General features: G+C 38.1%; 1 protein-coding gene and 1 long non-coding RNA gene across 5 annotated transcripts; both read left to right on the forward strand.

Annotated features, from left to right (window-relative positions):
* Positions 1-9,159: 9,159 nt before the first annotated feature.
* LOC130463896 (uncharacterized) lies at positions 9,160-10,890 on the forward strand. 2 transcript variants are annotated; one of them, XR_008924112.1, is made up of 3 exons: positions 9,160-9,312; positions 9,694-9,798; positions 10,442-10,890. It is a non-coding gene; the product is annotated as an uncharacterized lncRNA (long non-coding RNA). The 2 variants fall into 2 exon arrangements; XR_008924113.1 differs by having other exon boundaries at positions 9,694-9,759.
* Positions 10,891-11,018: 128 nt separating this feature from the next.
* On the forward strand, positions 11,019-14,046 carry LOC130463731 (uncharacterized). 3 transcript variants are annotated; one of them, XM_056832956.1, is made up of 4 exons: positions 11,019-11,155; positions 11,273-11,449; positions 12,032-12,099; positions 13,791-14,046. In XM_056832956.1, the coding sequence occupies exons 2-4, from the start codon at positions 11,349-11,351 to the stop codon at positions 13,910-13,912; spliced, it is 291 nt and encodes a 96-aa protein (XP_056688934.1). In that variant the 5' UTR covers positions 11,019-11,155; positions 11,273-11,348; the 3' UTR covers positions 13,913-14,046. The 3 variants fall into 3 exon arrangements, 2 of the variants coding, with proteins under 2 accessions (XP_056688934.1, XP_056688933.1); XM_056832955.1 differs by having other exon boundaries at positions 11,364-11,449; XR_008923872.1 differs by lacking the exon at positions 12,032-12,099 and having other exon boundaries at positions 11,364-11,449.
* Positions 14,047-22,685: the final 8,639 nt, after the last annotated feature.

A 22,685-nucleotide genomic window follows, 5' to 3' on the forward strand; every position in this document is an offset into this window, starting at 1 on the left:
TTGGTAGTGATTCCAAGAACGATTCATGGAAATGAGAGAAAATGAGCAATTTAAAATGTACGTTTTTTATAGAGACTTTTATGGTTGTTTTCGAGTATCAAAGTCGAATGGCAAACCGGTTGGTGCTTGTAGATTCAAAATACAATGTAGTTTTGAGATCATAAAGCATTGAGTTTAAACGCTCAGCCTTACCAATGGTTAACAACCTAATATCTTTGTCCATTTAATTCTCGAATGAGTCTAGTCCCTAGACATTCGAATAGATCGATGCTTAGAGAACTTTAGAAGCTTCTGGTAAGATCATCTAGTTGAAACAGAATATTGAACATAAATTAAATGGTAAGAACCTTGTTGGAGTGACATTGGACATGTCTAAACAAAGTGTAAAAGTCAACACTAGAGATGTAAATTCTTAAGACTATAAGAAAGGGTACAAGAAATAGGAAAACAAAGAACAAATGAAAGGAATTTACAATTCCGTTTCTACCTAAAAGTTAATGTTTAAAGAGAAGTGACCTAGCAATCAAACTTCCTTGGTATGATATACCGCTTGAGGTTCTTACTTCTGTAATAACTCAAACAATAGAAGCTAGGATACACTAATGACCTACAAGTGGGAAATGAAGCATGGGAATGCTAAATTAGTTGTAGGGTCATCTAGTTTGTTTTAAGACCTTTCAAGGCTAGAACTTAATGGCTATTTCGTTCCATAATCAGCATACCTAAATTTCTGTTTCAAACACAGAAAGACTCACATTCAAGAAAAACAAAAACAATGTTTGTTTGTTTATTTGAATGAAATGGTCATTTTCGGGTTGAGTCAATATGCTTGATTAAAACAAACAACTCTTTAAACAATAAGAACTTTACTAGGTTCAAATCAACCACTTGATTTGAGTTCCACTAATCTTTGGCATTGTTACTTAGAATATATCAACAAGTTAACGTTCTAAAGCTCTATTTTGATGGACTTTTGAAAGTTGATTGATTTCTAGATCAATTCAAGACAAGCTAGTCTTACTTGTTGAAAGTAACAAAAGATATGAACTATTGTTAGAACGCCTAGACAATAGAATTCAAAGCTAAAGAAATATTTTATGACTTTATTATATCACCTGATTTGAGTGAATATTGGTTTATTTACTCAATGTGGTATACGTCGAATCTTTTTGGCTAGTTCAAAGATTCAGAAGTATAAAATCCACTTGGCAAGAAATCATAAAGATCTAGGTTAGATCATGTCGATGATTACTTTAAGACCAAATATGATCATCTATGATTGTGTGTTGCAATTTCACAATCTAGTTCCATAAGATATGGCATATCTAAGTTGGAATGATTGAAGTCAATTAGTACTTGATTCGATGAATGATGAATCATAAAGACTTTTCCTATAATTTCTAAAACAAAATGCTCCAATACCACCAAACTAAACCAAATTCGTCAAAGCTATTGAAAAGTAATTTCAGAATATCTTTTCATAATATATCTACAGAGTTCCTAAACTCAGTGGGAGCTTAGTGTTTGTTATTAAAAAAACTAAGGCCCAAGTATAGATATATGTTTCATTGTGATTTATTCAAATGAGACACAAGGGTATTGTTTCTACCACGAATTTTTGAGAACATAATGTTTGTTTGCTCGAAATAATGTCCTTTTGGAGATTCGTTTCCAAAATAACAAGTGGGAGAAAATAGACCTCGAAAGTCTTCGAGGCGAACAACAAACATAAACGGACATTCCGGAGGCTTTTCGAAGTGCTTCAGAAAATCCGAACTTATTCTTTAAGGACTTTAGAAGTGGCTTTGAAGAATGGACATCTCTTAGAAAACTTTACAAGTGCTTCAAGGAGAACAGAATAATCAAAGGACTTTCAAATGGCTATTGATATTCTATTTGTTTGATGTTCTATACCCAAGTAGGCATAGAGTTCAAGTCACTGAAGCTATGAGATTCTTCTATTAGATAGTGAAGAAACCGCACAACTTGCAGTCAAACTATTATCATGTAGATTAATGAGTTTGTGACCTGTAAGAAAGCAATGACGAAACCCAGATTCCCTAAAATGGTTAGAGGCCATATATAGACTTAAATGTTTTAAACGGTTAAAGGCCATAAAACATAACCAATGTTTTGATGACAAAATTGAAATTTTGTTGATTTGCAATAATAGATTAAACACCTATTGGTTGCGAATTGGTTTTAAGGATAAAAACCATCGAACATGGAATTATGTTCACACACAAAGCTAGATTAGCTGCTCAAGGTTACAAGCAAATTCATGGCATGGATTGTGTTGAAACCTCATGCACAATCGTAATGCTCAAGTCTATAAATCAAGCAATGATTGCATATTGGTACATATGGAAATTGGATGACAAAACGTATTCCTCAATCAAGTGTTGGAAGAAACTACGTACATGGTATGTCATAGGATTTGTGGATCCAAATAAATGCTTGAAAAAGAAAGCTAGCTTATAAAATCTATGTACAGATTTAAGCAAGCAATTGGGAATTAGAACTGTATTTTAGTGAAACTAATAAGTATTTTAGTTTCATAAAATGTACATGATTCTTATAGATATATAAGAAGTTTCGTGGGAGTACATAAAAACTTAATTGGTCCTATGTGTATCACACACATATCTCTCTATTGTGAAATAACATTCAAATGCTAATAACTTAGGTTTGAAATTATTCATCAATGATGGACCAAGGCGAAACTTAGTACATACTGGGTATTAAGATCTATTTACAAAGATCTTATGATATTGTTTTGGATTAAGTAATGTCTTTTACTAAATCAAACACGAAAGACTCCATTTGAGATATTCGATCCATATGAATAAATCTAAGTAATGAATGTTTGAACTACGTATAAGCATTTACTAAGTTAAACATCAAAGGATCTAAGTTAAGATTCTTAACCTATATTATATGTCAAAGAATTTAGCTGGATTGAGTATCTACTGAAACTAGATGAGCTAAAGCTACATGAATAGAATTCAATTGGGAATTATTCTGCAAAAGAATTTATCATGTATCATATAATTTGAGGATCGCCAAAAACGTATCGTTTGACTTTAGGCATGACGAACATATACCAATCTCTATTGATCTAAGAGAAGATCAACTAGATTAAGATCAAGAAAAACTTATGGTACTTGAAAAGGTACATAGGAATAGTTCCTTATTCAAGGAAATAAAGATATGCTAAATATTGATGCTATACGCATAAACACTGGTAAAGGATCAAGCAAGATCCCTTTGGAGTTAACCATTGGCAAGGACGAGCTATAGAGCATCGTGTTTTGAAATGGCAACATGGATTGGAGACCATGAGTTGTTTCTAGGGAAATTAAATATTAATTTCTATGTTCTAAGATACAGCTGGAAAGTCTTCCACATATCTGTGAACTGCTTGGATAAATAAACCAACCAAAGCATCACTATCAACCTATACAGTTGAAGTAAAAGTACTTATTGCCTAAAAAGCAATAAAACAGGGTTGTTTATGTTAAAGAGTTCTTCACTAAACTTGGGTAGATCACATGTTTGTAAACATAATGGTTCTTCATTGCAAAATACGTAGAACCACTAATGTAGCAAAAAAGACTAGATCAATAAACATACTCAAAAGATCTTATCATCATATCTCGAAGAACATTTGATGAAAAGGATATTAAGATTGGCAAGCATGATAACTAAACCTATGCAACAAGTGAGAAGCAACACTCACGTTGTAGCACTGGAAATCAAGCATAGCTTTGAATTCGATGAACTGTTTTAAAGATGGGTTTAAGGCCCATGGTTGTAAAACATAAGGGTTGAACATTTATCATATATGAAATGTATTTTCATATTCCATTTAATCTTGGTTTAGTATTAAATGATGAGTCCCTTCAATTTGACAATATATTCAAGACAGACTGTCAGGACCAGTCCTGTGACTAAGAAATGTCTATCAAGTGAACTTGAATGTCAAAAGTTGAAAATGGTCCCTGGTCGGAGTTTTCTATAAAGATGGACGCATAGAAAACGTTAGACGACTAGAATGCAAGATGACTAGTAGTTATGTTTCTTGAACTATGTGGACATGGCAATGTCGTAACTATCTGCATAGATACTTACTTTGGGAAGAATAGATCGGACAGACCTAGGAAACTTTGCTGTAAGAGATGAAAATCTGTCATAAGTAAATTTCATTAAAATGATTAGACACTAATCCTCAATACCTGAGTTATTTGAGATTACTTGTTTAAGAACTGCTTACTTTGACGTTGTCAACCGTCGCACCGTAAAAGGAGGCTATAAAGGCAACGCTAAGGTAATCACCTATCAAACGAAGTCTAATCTCAAGATCGCTAGATTGGGATTGTCCTCCCATAAATCGGGATGAGATGCTAAAAGTTGTACAAGGCCACTCGGAGAGCTAGAAACTGTAAAATGCATGGCCGTACTCAGATGAATCATAGGTTATGATTATCTGTTTATTTGATCAGTTGAACTCTGAAACCGAGAAACACCTTTAGACATAATAAAGATGACAACTCTTACCTTATGTTCAAGAGAAAGCATCGAGCGACAAAGGAATTAGGAAATGCACACTTGTCCCTAAGGACAAGTGGGAGACTGAAGGAAATAATGCCCTTGGTCCAAGTATGCATTTAATGATAAGTCTAATAAATGCGGTTCAGTATTAATTAACAAGTTAATAATTCAGTGAGATCAAGTGAGCTGAATGCCTAGCTAGAGGCCGCTTCAGTTCAAGTGGAATTAATGATATTAATCCACAACTTACTTTTGACTGAACCCGTAGGGTCACACAAATAATACGTAAACTGATCAAGTATTTAATGGAATTAAATACTCCATCTATGGATATCCGGAATCGACGGATCTTGGTTTCAGTGGGAGCTAAGATCGTCAAAGGCAAGTAAATGAATACTCCGGAAACGATGATATTTCCGGAAACGGAAATATGGATCGTATCAGAAATATAAATATTATCCAAGTCGTAGATGTTGCCGGAAACGGAAACATGGTACGTATCGGAAAATATTATCGAAAATGGAAATATTGCCGGAATCGGAAATATTGCCGGAAACGGAAATATTGTAAAAATCGGAAATATTATCGGAATCGGAAATTAATTCCGGAATCGCAAATATTAAATATTGTTCGTGCCGAAAATGAATTCCGAAATCGGGAATTTAATCGGAAAGCGTATCGTACGAATTAGCATCGAATGAGGCTTGCTAGACGAAGGCCCAGCACGAGCCACACGCATCCAACAACATGCCAATGCCTCGACCAGGCCCAGCGCAAGGCCAGGCCCTGCCAAGGCTGGCGCGCGCGCACAAATGGGCTGCGGGCAGTGGGCCGCAAGGCTTGCTCATGGGCGTGCGGTGCTCGTGCAGTGCGTGTGTACATGCTATACGAATCCTAAAGGTATCAGAATTCGTGCATTGATTAGATCCTAATCCTAAAAGATTAAATTAATTATTTAGAGTTCTAATAGCATTCTAATTAATTAATTAGTATTCTAACAGGATTCGAAATCCTTTCCAAGGTTCTATAAATATATGCCTAGGGTCATAAATTTATACACGAGTTTTTTAACAAGTATTCATACAATTAAACAGTGACTTTTGAGCAGAAAAATCGGTCATATTCTTGCCCATAATTAGCCGAAAATTATAGTACCTGAAGGGCGATTCTAGTTGGTCAATCTTAAGGCGGATCCGGACGTGCTGTGGACTATCTACGGAGGGACGACACTTGGAGTCCTAAAGACTTGTTCTTGTTCGGTTCGAGCGCAGCTAGGGAAGGGAACGCTACAAAGTGTATGCACCTAAATTATGCTAAATGATTATGTGTAAATAATATGTTTCCTGGCATTAAGGTTTTCCTAATGATTTATGTTTTTGTCATATGTATCATAACCTAACATATTGTTACTCCGTTATGGTTCAATTTCACCATTTAGTGCAGAGTGGAAGCTACTCCTCCCAGGTCATGCAGCCATGGGCGGCCTAGGAGAAGGTTGAATGTGGGCTTGATGTCCACCACTTGGAACTCCGTAGTTCGTGATACAGGTCCAGTTTGTATGGTGAGCTTAATCTTGCCATATACTGCTCGCTTGGAGTTGTCGTAGGCTCTTATTCCTTGGCTAGATGGCTGGAGATCAGTATCTTTCAAGCCTATGAATCAAGCCGTGCGGAGCGAGAAGACGTTTATAGTTGAGCCGTTATCTACCAGTCCGAGTGGGATGTTTTGGCCTTTGCATCCGACTACTAAGTAAAGCTCTTTGTTATGGGCGCTCCCTTCTTTGGGTAAGTCTTTTTCAGTAAAGACTATTGCCCGATCTTCTAAGTCCCCAATGACTTGATTTACCAGCGAATCTAGAGTGATATTTGTGGGGACTGAAACGAGGTCGAGGGACCTGATCACTTTGTCATGGTGCACTTTCGAGGTGCACATGAGATCCCAGATGGTGATTTCTGCCTTGGTTTTCTTTAATTGCCTCGGAAAGGGATCTTCGATAACCCCAACTATGGTGTTGGGCCTGGTCTGTTCGGTGTTTTGCCGGACCGGGATATCACCTGTAGGTGGCGGGCTAAAATCCGGATGATACACTCTTCCAGACCGTGTTCAGTTGTTGACCTCGGTTTCTTGAGTAAGGTAGGTGAAGGGTACTGCGTGCCAGTCTTCAATTCGGTGAAGTAGGTTTGGCCTATGGCTTCAGCTTGGAACAAGTAGACATCATCGGTATTATCGTCCCAGATGCCGCAGATGTTGTCATATTCATAGTGTGCTGGTAGTCGGGCCAACGTTTCCCCTTGAGGTGTTATATAGCTCGAGGGGTCAATCGCTGTGCACTCCGGGTGATCGAGTGTTATGCAACAGGCTCCTAGAGGGTTGGTGTTGTTGCTTGGTTTGTTCACGTTGGGCAGGGGAATGATGTTATCTTCTATCACATCCTGTATTGTGTTCTTGAGGAACCAACAATCTTCGACATCGTGGCCTTTGACACTGTGGTACTTGCAGTAGGCAGAGACAACCCAGTACTTGTTTTTGACTGTAGGCTCGGGTGTCGGTTCTAATGGGACCAATTTCCCTTGAGCGCAGAGCCGGTCGAATGCCGCTCTTAAAGTTGACCCTAGTGGGGCGAAATTTTGGCCCTTGAACTAGCGTTTGGTCCTTCGTGGACTATTTTTGACAGCGTAGACCTCTTGGGCCTGAGACTGTTCGCCTTTCTTGTAAGTGTTGTTTCGAGGCGCGTATTGCAGTTTTTCCGTAGCTTTCTGGGTGCTTTTGAAGAGATCGTCTTCAATTTTGATGCCCACATCGTAGATTCTCTTAAAGGAATCCAGATCGAGGTACAGAACATGTTGTTTGTAAGCTGGGTCCAAGTTGTTAATGAACTTTTGGACTAACTCTCGTTCGGGAGGCCTCTGTATTATCTGAGCGGCTTTCCCTCCCCATCGACTAATATAAGTCGTGAATCCCTCGTTCTTTTTCTGCGAGAGAACTTCTAGCTCACGCATGGTTACTTGGAAGTCCATGTTTGACGAGTATTGCTTGACAAAAATGTTAGTAAAGTCCTCCTAAGTGGGGAAAGTCTTAGGGTCCAGTTCATAGAACCACTAGAGTCCAGTCGATTCCAAGGACAAGGGGAAGTCTGGGTAGATACATGGATCTGTCCACGCCTTTCAGGTTCAATGCGCCCACAAAGCTAAAAAGGTGATTCTAGGGATTATCTGTCACCTTGAATTTGGGCAAGTCAGATGAATTGAACTTATCTGGTAGTTTTATCAGCAAGGGATGTAGGGTCGACCGAGAAGAATTTGCTTCCCATGGTCTTTTGGAGGACTATTTTCTCGATATTCCTCACGTTATCTTGCTCATTTTGGGCCTGAGTAGCCGTTAGTTTTTTATTTTCCATGCGGAGCTGTTCCATAGCAGTAGCCATTAGCTAGATTTGTGCGGCCTAATCTTCTAGCGACATGTTGCTAGTTGGTCCAGAGGAGAACTAGGGTTTGTAGACTCGAGATCGTGGAAAAGGGTAACGACGGGTGGAGACAGGAGTTACTATTTCTGCAATTGGACTGGAAATATGGGTGGCAGACTCAAGACGCACTAATCTCTGATCTTCAGTTTGGCGCTAAGTAGCGGAACCAACCCTATGTTACAAGACAACTTAGTTGGGGAGCCAACAATTACTTTTACGAATAGTTTTTAGTCTAGGCCAGAGTACGCGAAAATTGTCAAAGATGAAGCCAGCAGCGCTATAATATTTCAGCGCTCTAGTTTGTAGCGTGGAAATTTTCTAGCGCTCGCCTGTGGAGCGCTGGAAATTTCCAGCGCCTGTAGATTTTTGCAGATTTTTCCTTTCATTCAGTTTTATCCCATGGCTTGAATTTTACCAAAATGGACCCTTCGTTAGAGCGTTCGTGGACTCAAACGCTAGCCTTCCGACGCAAGTGATAAGTAATTTGCGCGTACTAGCCTTTGGCTTGGATTGGTAAAAGCTAATGCGGATTTTTGTTAATTTTGACATAAGGATACTTCAATTCTGCAAAAATACCTTCGGTGCGATTTTGAACATGCATTCCGGAATGGTTATTTTCAGCCAGACCTACGTAGTGCTTCAAGAAAGATGCGTATTTTGGTCTTTTAAATTGGTTGCACGACGGAGGGTTCTGAATTTTCAAGTTCTGGTAAGTAATTCAAATGCGAGGAAAAGTATGTGTATGCTGGAAAATTCCAACGCACATTATGGCTGCGCAGGAATTTTCCAGCGTAGGCCTGGTCAGCGTTAGAATTTGTTGCGTTGGCCACTCACTAGTAGAAAAACCCCCTTTTGCAGCCCCCTTGTTGCAGCGTACAAAGATTAATACGCTTCAACAACCTGTAGGTCAACGCGGGTCAAACCTTTTAAAGGGTTATTGCAGCGTACAAATTAATTGCCCCCTGCAAAAGAGTTTGTTGCAGCGTACATAGTAAAAGCCCCCTGCAATAGACCTTTCATTTTGCAGCGTACATAGTAAAAGCCCCCTGCAATAGCCCGGGTAAAAAATTAGTTTGCTGCAATATTGGTTTTTCTTTTCTTTCCTCTCTATCCTCCTCTCTATCCTTTTCTTTCCTCCTACGAAATTCACTGACGAGTCCCTCCTCCTACAAACTTCCTCTGTCCCTCCTCCTCCTACGAACTTCCTCAGTCCCTCCTCCTCCTACGAACTTCGTATCTTCATGATTTCCTCTCTCCTTCCTACAGTTATGCTCTCAACCTCTCACCATATGTACTAGGTAAGTTCTTCAAATTTTACATCTTCTTTTTCTCTGTAGAATTTGAATTTATACAAGTTGTTCCATTATTGGCTTAGTGACTAAAAATTTTCGATGAATTTAATTGTATATTAGGGTTTTCTTTTCTATAATTTGGGGCTGAATTTGATTTTTAGAATTTTCGATTTTTTTAGGGTTTTTGGTGTTTCAAATTCTCTTCTCTCAATTTCTGCATTGTCTAGGGTCTTGGTATTTTAAATTCGAATTTTAGGGGTTTTAGTTGTTTCAAATTCCTACCTTCTGTCAATTTACAAATTTTCTAAGTCTAGGTACTTTTAGGGGTTTTTGGTGTTCAGATTTTATCTTCTTTTGATATCTGAAAATTCTTTTCCTGCTCTTAAGATTCGCAGCAACCTGAAGATTCATGATATCTGGTCGAGGATTGGATTCTCTAGCAAGATGTAGATGGTAGGCTCAGTATGTTGTTGAAATGGCTGCGAATACTCAGTATGTTCAGTATGCTGTGGGGTTATTCTTGGGTTATTTTGCGTTTGTGATCATGGTAGAAAACTTACAAGTTAGAGTATCTAGTTTTGATGAATCAGTAGGGATTACTGGATTAGTATCAGCCATATTTGTTTTGGTTCTGAATTTCTTTGCTTTTCCACTCTCTCCCCTTCAGAGTTTTCTTGTATGGAAGCTAGAGCAATTGTGTTACAAAGTATTTTAGCACTATCAACACCTCTGCCATGGTCATATATATTGTTCATTATATTGAGGGAAATTATATTCAAAATGCTGGAATATTCCCGTTTTTATTGGGTTCTCAGGCATTTCCCCCCTTTTTTGCATATGTTTCTGGGATTTTTCTTAGGTTGATTTGCTTTTGTTGAATTTTCTCTCTGGGATCTGAATTGGTTACCCAACAGTAATAAATAGTTTCTCTGGGATCTGCTGGTATTTTGGTTTGGTTTTCTCATTCAAGATGTATCATTGTAATTGTTTCATGTTTGGCTGTAGTAGATGTTCGAAATCCCATATGTTTGACATGATTGCACTAGCAAATTTTGGAATGAAATAGAATTTTCTCCAAATGTATATATATTAGGAATTCCATTTATTGATACAATAATTGTTTGTTCCTTTCAAGGTTGGTTTTCCTGGAAAAATATTCATTCAATTGAGAAACAAACACTGTGTTCTTCTTCAATGGGAAGGTGGAAAATCGGACTCCATATCTCTTCAAGGAGATACAGACTTGGATCATGAAGAGGTTTCATGCCAATCCAAGCACAAACATTGAACTGAAATATCTGTCAGAGCTGTCTATTGGGGAATCAGAACTTTCATCCCTTTTCTTAGGAATCAGAACTTCAGTTAAGGTTATTTATCTATCAGGAAACCTTTCTTTCTGAAACTTTCATTAATTTAATCTTTGAACTTGCAGAGTGATCATCTAAACCTGGTCATCGTACACTTGAAGGATTTGAGCTCATTGTGTTCTGTACTTTAAGGAAACTGTTAGAGAACTTCATCCAAGTTTGTCGTAGTCTGAAGAATCACATAGCATAATTACTGATACACTGAAGCAGCTGGAGTCTGCTGTATTCAGATTGCGAGAGCTTAAGCTTTAGAGATGCAGAAGGTATGGAAAATGTTTTTTTTGCAATTGTTTCTTGTTATTTTTATATCTTAGTTACTCATCCCTCTTTGCTCCACCCAGACCCAGGAGCAACAAAATCGCGCTAAAACCAGCATACTGGAACCTCTTTTCCACACAACTTCAACAATGTCAGCAGCAGTGGAGCAAACTCCGCAACCCTTCATTCTTCGCCTTCAACAATCCCTCGTCTCCTGCTCCAAGGTCCCCTCCCGCATTTCTTTCAAACTTCTAAAATTTATGATCAAATTTATGCAAATGACTGAATAAAACTCTTTTAACAATGTTTACTATGTACACTTTACTGAGTTTTTGTTGCAGGCAGTTGAAGCTGGTGATTTTCGTCAATCGGAATAAGTAATTTCTGGGATTGTTGAGTTTCTCAGCTCAATTTCTGATGCTGCTGTTTAAGATTTTGACGATAAAGAAACCCAGAACAATTCAATCGTTGTTCTCTCTCATATTCACTCTTTCCTTTGAAACCCTTCTCTTGATCAGGTATTTATCTCACTATATTCTCTCTAGTTTGGGGTTTTTAGGGTTGTTTGTGAATTTGTGTGAATAGGGTTTTGTGTAATTTTGAAGATTGAAGCACCCAATTTTGTTGTGGGTTTGTTTTTTGGATTTTGATGGGTTTGGTCAATGGTGCTAAAGAAAACAACCATTTTATAAATTACAACTAGCTTCATGTGTGAGAAGTGAAACATTGTTAGAAGTGTTGGGGTTATGCATCATCTATGGCAACTACATTAGGGGGTGGATTGAGTAGCCATGCCTTAGATGTTTCGGGTTAGGGCACCGTCTAGTGCAATACACCCACTGCTGCTGCTGTACCTGCTGTACCTGCTACGCAACTCACAGCAAAACACAACACAATGATAGAGGAAAGATTGTAACTTTGATAGATAGAGTGTAAGTTTACAACTACAGCTCTGAGAACATTCGAGAGGTTCTCCACTCTCCCACCAATCTACTTAATAAATCTCAAGATGTTTTTTTCCAGCCTCTCTTCCCTTCCCTTTTAATTACAAAAACTCTCACAATAAATTTAACTGTGTGGCTTCTGATGGTTTCTAACAGGCTATTGTCGATGCCCTTTCATTTGAGTTGCCCAAAGCTATTTCCAAGTTTGCAGGAGTGTCCGAGAGGTGCCGTGGGATCGTTAAAACTATTTTTGATCATTTCTTGACAAAATGTAGCATATTTTGGAATTAGTATGTGTTTAAAATTATCCAACCCCAGGCTAAAATGACATTTTCGCTCCCAACTTTGAACTTAAGAACCTAATAGCTCATTTTAAACTTATTATATGATAAATATGCTTAGTTTTAAGTTTCTAAAACTTATTCTAATCTATTTATGCACATTTAATACTTGTTTTATCGTTGTAGGTCATATTTAGGATAAAATAAGGCATTTTCGCTCCCAACTTTAAAATAAAGAACCTAAGGACTTATTTTAAACTTATTACATGTTTAATATGCTTAGTTTTAAGTTTCTAAGACTTATTCTAACTACTTATACACATTTAAGGCTTGTTTGGTCGTTATAGGACATATTTAGGCTAAAATGACATTTTCGCTCCCAACTATGAACCAAAGAACCTAAGGACTCATTTTAAACTTACTAAATGTTTTATATGCTTATTTTTAACTTTCTAGTACTCATTCCAATCCATTTATGCACATTTAAGGCTCATTGTGTCGTTATAGGTCATATTTAGGCTAAAATGACATTTTCGCTCCCAACTTTGAACTTAAGAACCTAATGACTCATTTTAAACTTATTATATGATAAATATGCTTAGTTTAAGTTTCTAAGACTTATTCTAATCTATTTATGCAGATTTAATGTTTGTTTTATCGTTATAGGTCATATTTAGGCTAAAATGAGGCATTTGCGCTCCTAACTTTGAACTAAAGAACCTAAGGACTCATTTTAAACTTATTACATGATTAATATGCTTAGTTTTAAGTTTCTAAGACTTATTCTAACTACTTATACACATTTAAGGCTTGTTTGGTCGTTATAGGACATATTTAGGCTAAAATAACATTTTCGCTCCAAACTATGAACTAAAGAACCTAAGGACTCATTTTAAACTTACTAAATGTTTTATATGCTTAGTTTTGACTTTCTAGAACTCATTCCAATCCATTTATGCATATTTAAGGCTCATTGTGTCGTTATAGGTCATATTTAGGCTAAAGTGCCATTTTCGCTCCCAACTTTGAACTTAAGAACCTAATGAGTCATTTTAAACTTATTTTATGATTAATATGCTTAGTTTTAAGTTTCTAAGACTTATTCTAATATGTTTATGCACATTTAATGCTTGTTTGATAGTTATAGGTCATATTTAGGCTAAAATGAGGCATTTTCGCTCCTAACTTTAAAATAAAGAACCTAAGCACTCATTTTAAACTTAATACATGTTTAATATGCATAATTTTAACTTTATAAGACTCATTCCAATCTATTTATGCACCTTTAAGGCTCATTAGGTCGTTGTAGGTCATATTTAGGCTAAAATGACATTTTCGCTCCCAACTATGAACTAAAGAACCTAAGGACTCATTTTAAACCTACTAAATGTTTTATATTCTAGTTTTAACTTTCTAGGACTTATTCCAATCCATTTATGCCCATTTAAGGTTCATTGTGTCGTTTTAGGTCATATTTAGGCTAAAATGACATTTTCGCTCCCAACTTTGAACTAAAGAACCTAAGGACTCATTTTAGAATATTAGGACATTGTCATTAGTTTCTTGAATGTTAAAATGTGATATTTAATTTGTATTTAATCTAATGTTTAATTTAAATTTCTGTTTTTGTGAAGGTCTACACTCCGAGGATTGCGCCTTATGCGAGGAATTTGATGTGGTTCGTGAGCAATGGGCTAAGTTTTTTACCAGCAAGTATTTATTATTGGCTTTAGCGCGCTTGATCGAGTTGGTTTAGTTGTTATAGAATAAATTTTATATTAAAATGTATGTTTATGTTGAAATTGGAACATATATTTAAATGTAATATGTGCACTTTGGTTTTGGGATATATAGTATACAAAACTCCAGTTGTTGTTTTTATATTTGTTATACAGGTTGCGTTATTCTATTATTGTTTTGACAGGTTTCTATATTTGGTGCAAGGCACTCTAGGTATCCCTAAACAAAATTAGAATTTTCCCGCCAAAAGTGCTTTGTTGCAGCGTACATATATATTGTACGCTGCAACAAGGGAAAAAAATTTCGCAAAATTCCAGACTTGTTGCAGCGTACAAATAAATGTACGCTGCAAAAAGTTGAGTCTTTTGCAGCGTACATATATATGTACGCTGCAACAAGTCCAAATTTTTGCCAATTTTTTGGCACTTGTTGCAGCGTACATACATATGTACGCTGCAAAAAACCCCTTTTAGCAGCGAACATTGTACGCTACAACAAGTTCAAACTTGTTGCAGGCCCCCCAGTTGCAGCATACGATGTACGCTGCAACAGGGGTCTAAAAGCCCGCTGCAATAAGGGTTTTTTCTACTAGTGACTGTAACTATTTTTCTTTTCCTCGTCGCGTGCGCTAGAATTTTCTTACGCTCAGTTACTGAGCGCTGGAATTTTCTGGCGCAGGTCAGGGCCGCGCTACTTTATTCTGGCGCTGGGCTCCTGACTGCCGAATTTTGTTTCTGATTTGTAGCTTTAATATTATTACGACGTTTAGAGTATGTTTTCGGAATTTGATAAGCATTGTTGACCTTTAAGCTAAGCGTCTGGTTGATTAGTTTCACATAGCACATAAAATTCTACATTAAACTAACAACGAGCATGATTTCAGGCATAATACACACTTAGTTTATGCTAGTCTCTAAGGTTCAAAAAGGCTTGGATGTCAAAGTGTACCAAACCTATCGCCAATCCCCCAACAGACCCTTGTCAAAGTAGCCATATTCATGACGAATTTTATCAAGGCCTATCCGGTGTGTGCTGGGGTGGCATATACCGTTAATGGACCTAGGAGATAAGCGGTTTAGTTTTGGTGGATGTGCTACATTGCGAATGCATCGAGTGGATGACATCCGAAGCGGGTGCACCCCTGGGCTGATAGTTGTCCTAGTCTGGACTTCAGAGATGTAACAAGCCAAGGAAGCCGAGATTTTTTTTTTTTCGGTTCTGCCACGGATCCTTCGTTATATTGAATATTCAGGTCGTCCCAACTTAATATGGAAATAATTGTGGCATAGCGTTCGATTTCTGCTATACGGCTTCATCATTTACGCACTACTTGCACAGATTATTTCAATATTATCCTCAGTGGAGCGCCACTATAAGGGGGTCGAAAAACACGACGGGGCGCCTCTTAGAAAGAGTGTACGGCCCGCACGAATTTTCCCCTCTGGATGTGGCAAGCATATTAAGTAAATAGGAACTAACTCTGGGTGTTACCCTCTTTTAATTAGTCTTATAGGAGTCGCCATTCAGTTTAAAAAAACTAACAAAACCCGGTGATCGTGATATGCCTGGAGTGCAAACACATTTGATTCACGACGACCATAGATTCCCTTGTGATCCCTGGTATGGAGATCCCTCAACGTACATCCAGCGGAGCAGAGATTAAGAATTCGGGGGACGTTTACCAACATGGGTGGTGCCCAGCATTAGCCCAAGCTGCGCAGTCCTTACTAGTTCAATTGTGACGGAGATAGCACATGCGTTATGCTACATTACTACTCTTGATTGATTTTACTGCACAAATATTACTAAACAGATGTCAAAACGCTGATTTAGATTGATTAGAGGAGCTTAACAATACCGATTTGTCCGAGAGTTATCTGATTTAAGCGTGGGCAATATACCAAATTAAAGTTAGCAGATTTATATGGTGGGGAAAGCAATAAAAATATAAGTTCACGTTACAGCAAAGCGTAGGCTTTACTGTGGTTCTCAGGAACACCTACCACTTGACTTTATTAGCTTTCCGTTTAGCTTTAGAACTTTCCGATGACTGATTTGAAGGAAATAATGCCCTTGGTCCAAGTATGCATTCTATGTTAAGTCTAATAAATGCGGTTCAGTATTAATTAACAAGTTAATAATTCAGTGAGATCAAGTGAGCTGAATGCCTAGCTAGAGGCCGCTTCAGTTCAAGTGGAATTAATGATATTAATCCACAAGCTTACTCTTGACTGAACCCGTAGGGTCACACAAATAGTACGTAAACGGATCAAGTATTTAATGGCATTAAATACTCCATCTATGAATATTCGGAACCGACGGATCTTGGTTTCAGTGGGAGCTAAGATCGTCACAGGCAAGAAATGAATACTCCGGAAACGATGATATTGCCGGAAACGGAAATATGGATCGTATCGGAAATATGAATATTATCCAAGTCGTAGATGTTGCCGGAAACGGAAACATGGTACGTATCGGAAAATATTATTGGAAATGGAAATATTACCAGAATCGGAAATATTGCCGGAAACGGAAATATTGTCAGAATCGGAAATATTACCGGAATCGAAAAATAATTCCGGAAACGGAAATATTAAATATTTGTTCGAAACGGAAATTAATTCCGGAATCGGAAATATTAAATATTGTTCGTATCGGAAATAAATTCCGGAACTGGAAATTTAATCGGAAGCGTATCGTACGAATTAGCATCGGACGAGGCCTGCCGGACGAAGGCCCAGCACGAAGCCGGGCCATCGCCCAGCAAGCACGCGCGCCACAAGCCCAGCCAAGGCAGCGCCCAGGCCTACCGCAAGGCAGGCCCAGCGCGCGCCAAGGCCACGGATGCGTGGGCCGCGCTGCGTGGGCTGCTGCTCGCACGCGCATGGGCAGCCCTTGTGGCTGCCGTGTGTGTGTGAGTTTGTGCTCATGCGTGATTCCTAAATCTACAAGAGTCAGTGTATGATTAAATTTCTATTCCTAATTGGATAAATTAATTAAATAGAATTCATGTAGGATTCTAATTTCAATTAATTCGTATCCTACTAGGATTACGATTCCTTTTCCATAACTCTATAAATAAAGGCCTAGGGGTCATTATTTATACACAAGTTTTAAGTATTCAAAACTAAGATTTTTAAGCAGAAAAATCAGCCAATATTCTTGCCTACCTAACCGAAAATATTAGAACCTTAAGGGCGATTCTAGTTGGTCAATCTTAAGGCGGATCCGGACGTGCTGTGGACTATCTACGGAGGGACGACACTTGGAGTCCTAAAGACTTGTTCTTGTTCGGTTCGGGCGCAGCTAGGGAAGGCACGCAACAAAGAGTATGCATCTAAACTATGCTAAATGATTATGTGTAAATAATATGTTTCCTGGCTTTATGGTTTTTCCGCATGATTTATGAACTGTCATATGAATCATAACCTAACAGTGGTATCACGAGCCCCTTATTATTTTCATAATCTAAATTGCATGAACATGGTTAAATATTACAAATTTGCAAGAATTAAAAGGGGTGATTAATTTTCGTAATTGTTAATTAATTGCAAATTGCGTTTATTTAATTATACGTACGCAGTTTTTCGGCAGTTTCTTCGTTACTCATCCGAATTGAGTGATTTTTGTGTCAATTCCGCATGTAAAAGGCATTCTAAAATTTTGACAAAAATAGTTTTTTTCTGCCGAACCCAGAATTCTCAAATTCGAAGCCTAACTATGACTTTTCGAAGGTTTTAGTTTTTCGAATGCAAAATTTCGTAAATTTAAGATGTTAAATTAAATATTTGCGATTCTTGTTGATAAATCTTGAATTTTTGATTGACCTACTGCATATGTTTAACAAGTTTGAATGCCTAGTCTTGTTAATTATGCAATCTAATTTGTAATTATGATTAATTTGTTGAAAATTAGAATAATTTAGAATTAATTTGATTTTCATAATTAATTGTAATTTAATTAGAAACCTATGATTAAAAACCACCATAAAAATTGTAAATTTACGATAAATTTTAAATTTTTATGACCTAGACTTGAATCCATAACAATCGGAAATCAATTGGATAATAAATTTTCGATTTTTTCGCCCTAAAATTATGAAATTAATATTATTTATTAATTTGTCATTAATTTTAAATATAAATTTTAAATTTTTATGCGATTCGTTCATAAAACTTGCACGCACGAAGCAATGGACGCTTCGTGTTACCCTTAAGGGGTGTTGTATAATGCGGGCATGCGACGACGAGCAAGGGAGCTCGTCGCCAGTGCGGCACGAATGCAATGAGCAAGGGCGTAGTGCACGAGCACAAGGCAGCAGCCCTGCCTTGTGTCGTGTGCCACGAGCAATGAACGAATGGGCATGGGCGAAGGGCGAGCCAAGGCAGTCGCGTGTGGGCAGCAAGCGAGCTGCGCCACAACGCGCGCTGCCTCGCACAAGAGCGCGCAGCCTCGCGCGCAGCGAGCGCAAGCTCGCGTGCCACGAGCGCTGCGCCCAGCATTACTCGCGCGCACAGCGCGCGATGTCGCCCGCCCAGCGAGCGATGTCGCGCCCCAGCGAGCGATGGCTCGCGCGCACAGCGAGCGATGTCGCGCGCCCAGCGAGCGATGTCGCGCGCCCAGCGAGAGATGGCTCGCGCGCCCAGCGAGCGATGTCGCGCGCGCGCACTGCGAGCGATAGCTCGCGTGCGATGAGCGCTGGCGCGCGCAGCGAGCATCAGTGCGTGCGGAGGCTTGCGATAGGAAAGCAGCAGCTATGCGACGAGCGCATGGGCTGCGCGCACATGGCCAGCAATGGCTGTGTGCGTACGGCCCATGGGCGTGAAACGCGTAGGGTGTTTGCGTTACGATTAGATCGTTTTTTGAATGTTTAATTTGAAAATTTCAGTTCACGTAATTTTAATTAATTTTAAAATTAATAATTTGAATTATTTTCTTGGATTTTAATTTTGAATATTATAATTATAATAAATGTTATTTATTCTAATTATTTTACTAAAATTAAAATCATGAATTAATTTAAATACGACTGAAATTAAATTAAATTTTTGGATTCAATTATAAATTGATATGAGCTTTAAATTTTAATTAAATTTGTATGTTTCCGGTTAGACTAGAAATACATTTTTATGTTTAAAATTGGTAAAGCATATGAATTTATTGGTTTAAGTGGGAGCGTTTTTTAGTCATAAACTCTTGATTAGGTCTACAAATCCTTAAGGTTAAAACAACTTGATTAGAATTAATAAGGACTGAATAATTGGTAGATTATTGGTGCCCTTGATTAATTGCTGCAAATGTTTACGTGATGCATAATGTGTTTTACTAACCAGCTATGTGGGCCATTCATGATAATGAATGGGTGAATGGTATATATTGTATATGTACTGTTTTGCAGGTTATGAAGTGACTAGTATGGCCCAAATAGGATAGAAAATATGGTCTGCGTACCATTAATTTGAATGTAATTGGTCTAAAGTACCAAAGTTATTTTTCAATTCAAATATGGTCTGCGAACCATCAAATAGTTGTAATTAGTTATAGCTTATCCTATTTGAAGAAAATGGTGCCTCCCACGGAGATTTTCAAGACGGACTTTGAAGTCAAAGCTTCAAGATGAAGTCGGGCCATACTAGGTCACAAATATCTTATGCATGTTTTAAGTTATTTATTGCTTTAAATATGTCTTAAAATGCATGAGATCAAAAGCTTGATTATGTTGCATGATTAAGGATTTTAGTTCACTTAAAATCTAACCAACATAGTAAGAGCCTTATGTTCCAAACTTAAAAATTGAGTTAAAAGGTGCCATGCCAAAATATACACTTGCTTGGATATCCTTTACATCAATCTAGTAATAGGTTTCGCTCAGCGAGGTGTTACTTATTGGTCCTAAAGGGGCAAGGTACACAAATAATTGTGAGTACATGTTAGTTTTGGTGAAACTCAACGATATAAGTAAGGAGTCCTTTTATGTCGTGGCAAATTCGATAGGTTTACCTAATAAGTTCTTAGACGTACCTATCAACCAAGAATAGTTTCTAGACTATTAGCAAAAGGCTTTTGCTTACCTAAGATGTTCTAGGATTAAGTCGACAAACTGTGCTTAGTTCTTCAATGATTTTAGGATCTTGGAATCGTTTTATTCACACCTGCCGGAACACATAACTTGAATAAAATGCTTAATAAACATTGAATTATGCATGTATGCTAGAATTTAAGTTTATTAAGAGAAACTGTGAATGGTTATTTATTTGTTTATTCTTTTCAATTGTAGTTTTTAATATGGCAAACAACAATTCATTCAACATTCGATCAATTCTCGAAAAGGAGAAGTTGAACGGGAAAAACTTCCTTGACTGGCAAAGGAACTTGCAAATAGTTCTTATGCAGGAAGAAAAGGAGTATGTCCTAGATGAGGCGATGCCCGAAGCTCCAGGCGACGGGGTCACTCAGGCAGCCCTCAATCGTTGGATTGATGCCAACAAGGATGTGAAATGTCTAATGCTCGCCACCATGAGTGCGGATCTGCAGAAAACGTTCATCAACTCAGATGCTTTCACAATCATCAGTGAGTTGAAGAACATGTTCCAAGATCTGGCTCGAGTCGAAAGATTCGAGACTCATAGGCAAATTATTGAGACCAAGCTTAAGAAAGGCGAGCCCGTAAGTCCACATGTTCTCAAAATGATTGGACTCATTGAGAATATGAGTCGGCTGGATCAGCAATTTTCTCAGGAAATGGCTATAGACACCATCCTCCATTCTCTTCATAGCGGGTATGATCAGTTCAAACTGAACTACAGTATGAATAGTCTGGACAAAACGCTCACTGAGCTTCACGGTATGCTGAAGACCGCTGAAAAGACGCTCAAAAGTGATAAGCAGGATGTGCTTATGGTGCGTGGGGGCAAGTTCAAGAAATCTGGAAAGAAGAGGAATGCTAAGAAAGGTGGCAACAAGGCCAGCCCAACTAAGCAAACTGGCGCCAAATCTGCAAAGAGAAAGGTCAGTCAACCCACTTCTGAATCCGAATGCTTCTACTGCAAGAAGAAGGGGCATTGGAAGAGAGATTGCTTGAAGCTAAAGGAAGATCAGAAGAACGGAACAGTCGTTCCATCTTCAGGTATTTTCGTTATAGACTGTATACTTGCTAATTCAACTTCTTGGGTATTAGATACAGGTTGTGGCTCACACTTATGTTCCAATCCACAGGGACTAAGAAGAAGTAGAAAGTTAAGCAAGGGTGAAGTCGACCTACGAGTGGGAAATGGAGCACGGATTGCTGCATTAGCTGTAGGAACTTACTATTTGTCGTTGCCCTCCGGGCTAGTTTTGGAACTGGAAGAATGTTTCCATGTTCCAAGTCTTACTAAAAACATCATTTCAGTTTCTTGCTTAGATGCTAAGGGATTTTCGTTTATAATAAAAGACAATAGTTGTTCGTTTTATTTTAAAGAGATGTTTTATGGATCTGCTAGATTAGTCAATGGACTTTATTTATTAGATCACGACAAACAAGTATATAACATAAATACCAAAAAGGCCAAAAAGGATAATTCAGATCTCACCTATCTGTGGCATTGTCGATTAGGCCATATAAACTTGAAACGCTTAGAAAGACTTCAAAGGGAAGGAATTCTAGAACCATTTAACTTAGAGGATTATGGTAAATGCGAATCATGTTTACTTGGCAAAATGACAAAGCAACCTTTCTCTAAAGTTGGAGAAAGAGCAAATGAACTATTGGGTTTAATCCATACAGATGTATGTGGACCAATGAGTACAAATGCTAGAGGTGGTTTCAGCTACTTTATCACTTTCACTGATGACTTCAGTAGGTATGGTTATGTCTACCTAATGAAGCATAAGTCTGAATCCTTTGACAAATTCAAGGAATTTCAGAGTGAAGTAGAGAATCAATTAGGCAAGAAGATCAAGGCACTGCGGTCTGATAGAGGCGGTGAATATCTGAGCTATGAATTTGATGACCATCTGAAAGAATGTGGAATTCTATCAGAATTGACCCCTCCTGGAACACCACAATGGAACGGTGTGTCAGAACGGAGGAACAGAACCTTGCTAGACATGGTCAGGTCAATGATGGGTCAGGCCGAACTTCCATTAGAATTTTGGGGACATGCACTAAATACAGCTGCACTCACTATAAATAGAGCTCCGTCTAAAGCTGTCGAAAAGACTCCATACGAATTATGGTTTGGAAAGCCTCCAAATGTGTCTTTTCTTAAGATTTGGGGATGTGAAGTATACGTCAAACGATTAATTTCAGACAAACTTCATCCAAAATCTGACAAATGTATCCTTGTGGGCTATCCAAAGGAAACAAAGGGGTATTACTTCTACAATACATCTGAGAACAAAGTGTTTGTTGCTCGAGATGGTGTCTTTTTGGAGAAGGATCACATTTCCAAAATGACAAGTGGGAGAAAAGTAGACCTCGAAGAAATTCGAGTCGAACAACAAACTCTAGAGAATGCTCAAGATGACATTCAGGATGAAACTCAGAGATCTTTAGAAGAATCTGGTGAGAATCATGGTCAATCTAGAAATGTCACCCCGCGTAGATCGCAAAGATATAGATCTCAACCGGAAAGGTACTTAGGTATTTTGACGAACGAGAGCTATGACGTTCTATTACTTGAAAGTGATGAACCTGCGACTTACAAGCAAGCTATGACGAGCCCTAGCTCCAAGCAATGGCAAGAAGCCATGCAATCTGAATTAGACTCCATGTCTGAAAACCAAGTATGGGATTTGGTCGATTTGCC

The sequence above is a fragment of the Spinacia oleracea genome, chromosome 6 (genome assembly GCF_020520425.1).
Source record: "Spinacia oleracea cultivar Varoflay chromosome 6, BTI_SOV_V1, whole genome shotgun sequence".
NCBI lineage: Eukaryota > Viridiplantae > Streptophyta > Magnoliopsida > Caryophyllales > Amaranthaceae > Spinacia > Spinacia oleracea.

What these genes read in the sequence shown, in the direction of transcription:
- LOC130463731 (XM_056832955.1), top strand. Translation starts at nt 11,081, where the DNA reads ATGTCAGCAGCAGTGGAGCAAACTCCGCAACCCTTCATTCTTCGCCTT. An exon ending in CCCTCGTCTCCTGCTCCAAG is followed by an intron (nt 11,156 to 11,363) that starts GTCCCCTCCCGC and finishes CTGCTGTTTAAG; the next exon opens with ATTTTGACGATAAAGAAACC. An exon ending in GAAACCCTTCTCTTGATCAG is followed by an intron (nt 11,450 to 12,031) that starts GTATTTATCTCA and finishes GGTTTCTAACAG; the next exon opens with GCTATTGTCGATGCCCTTTC.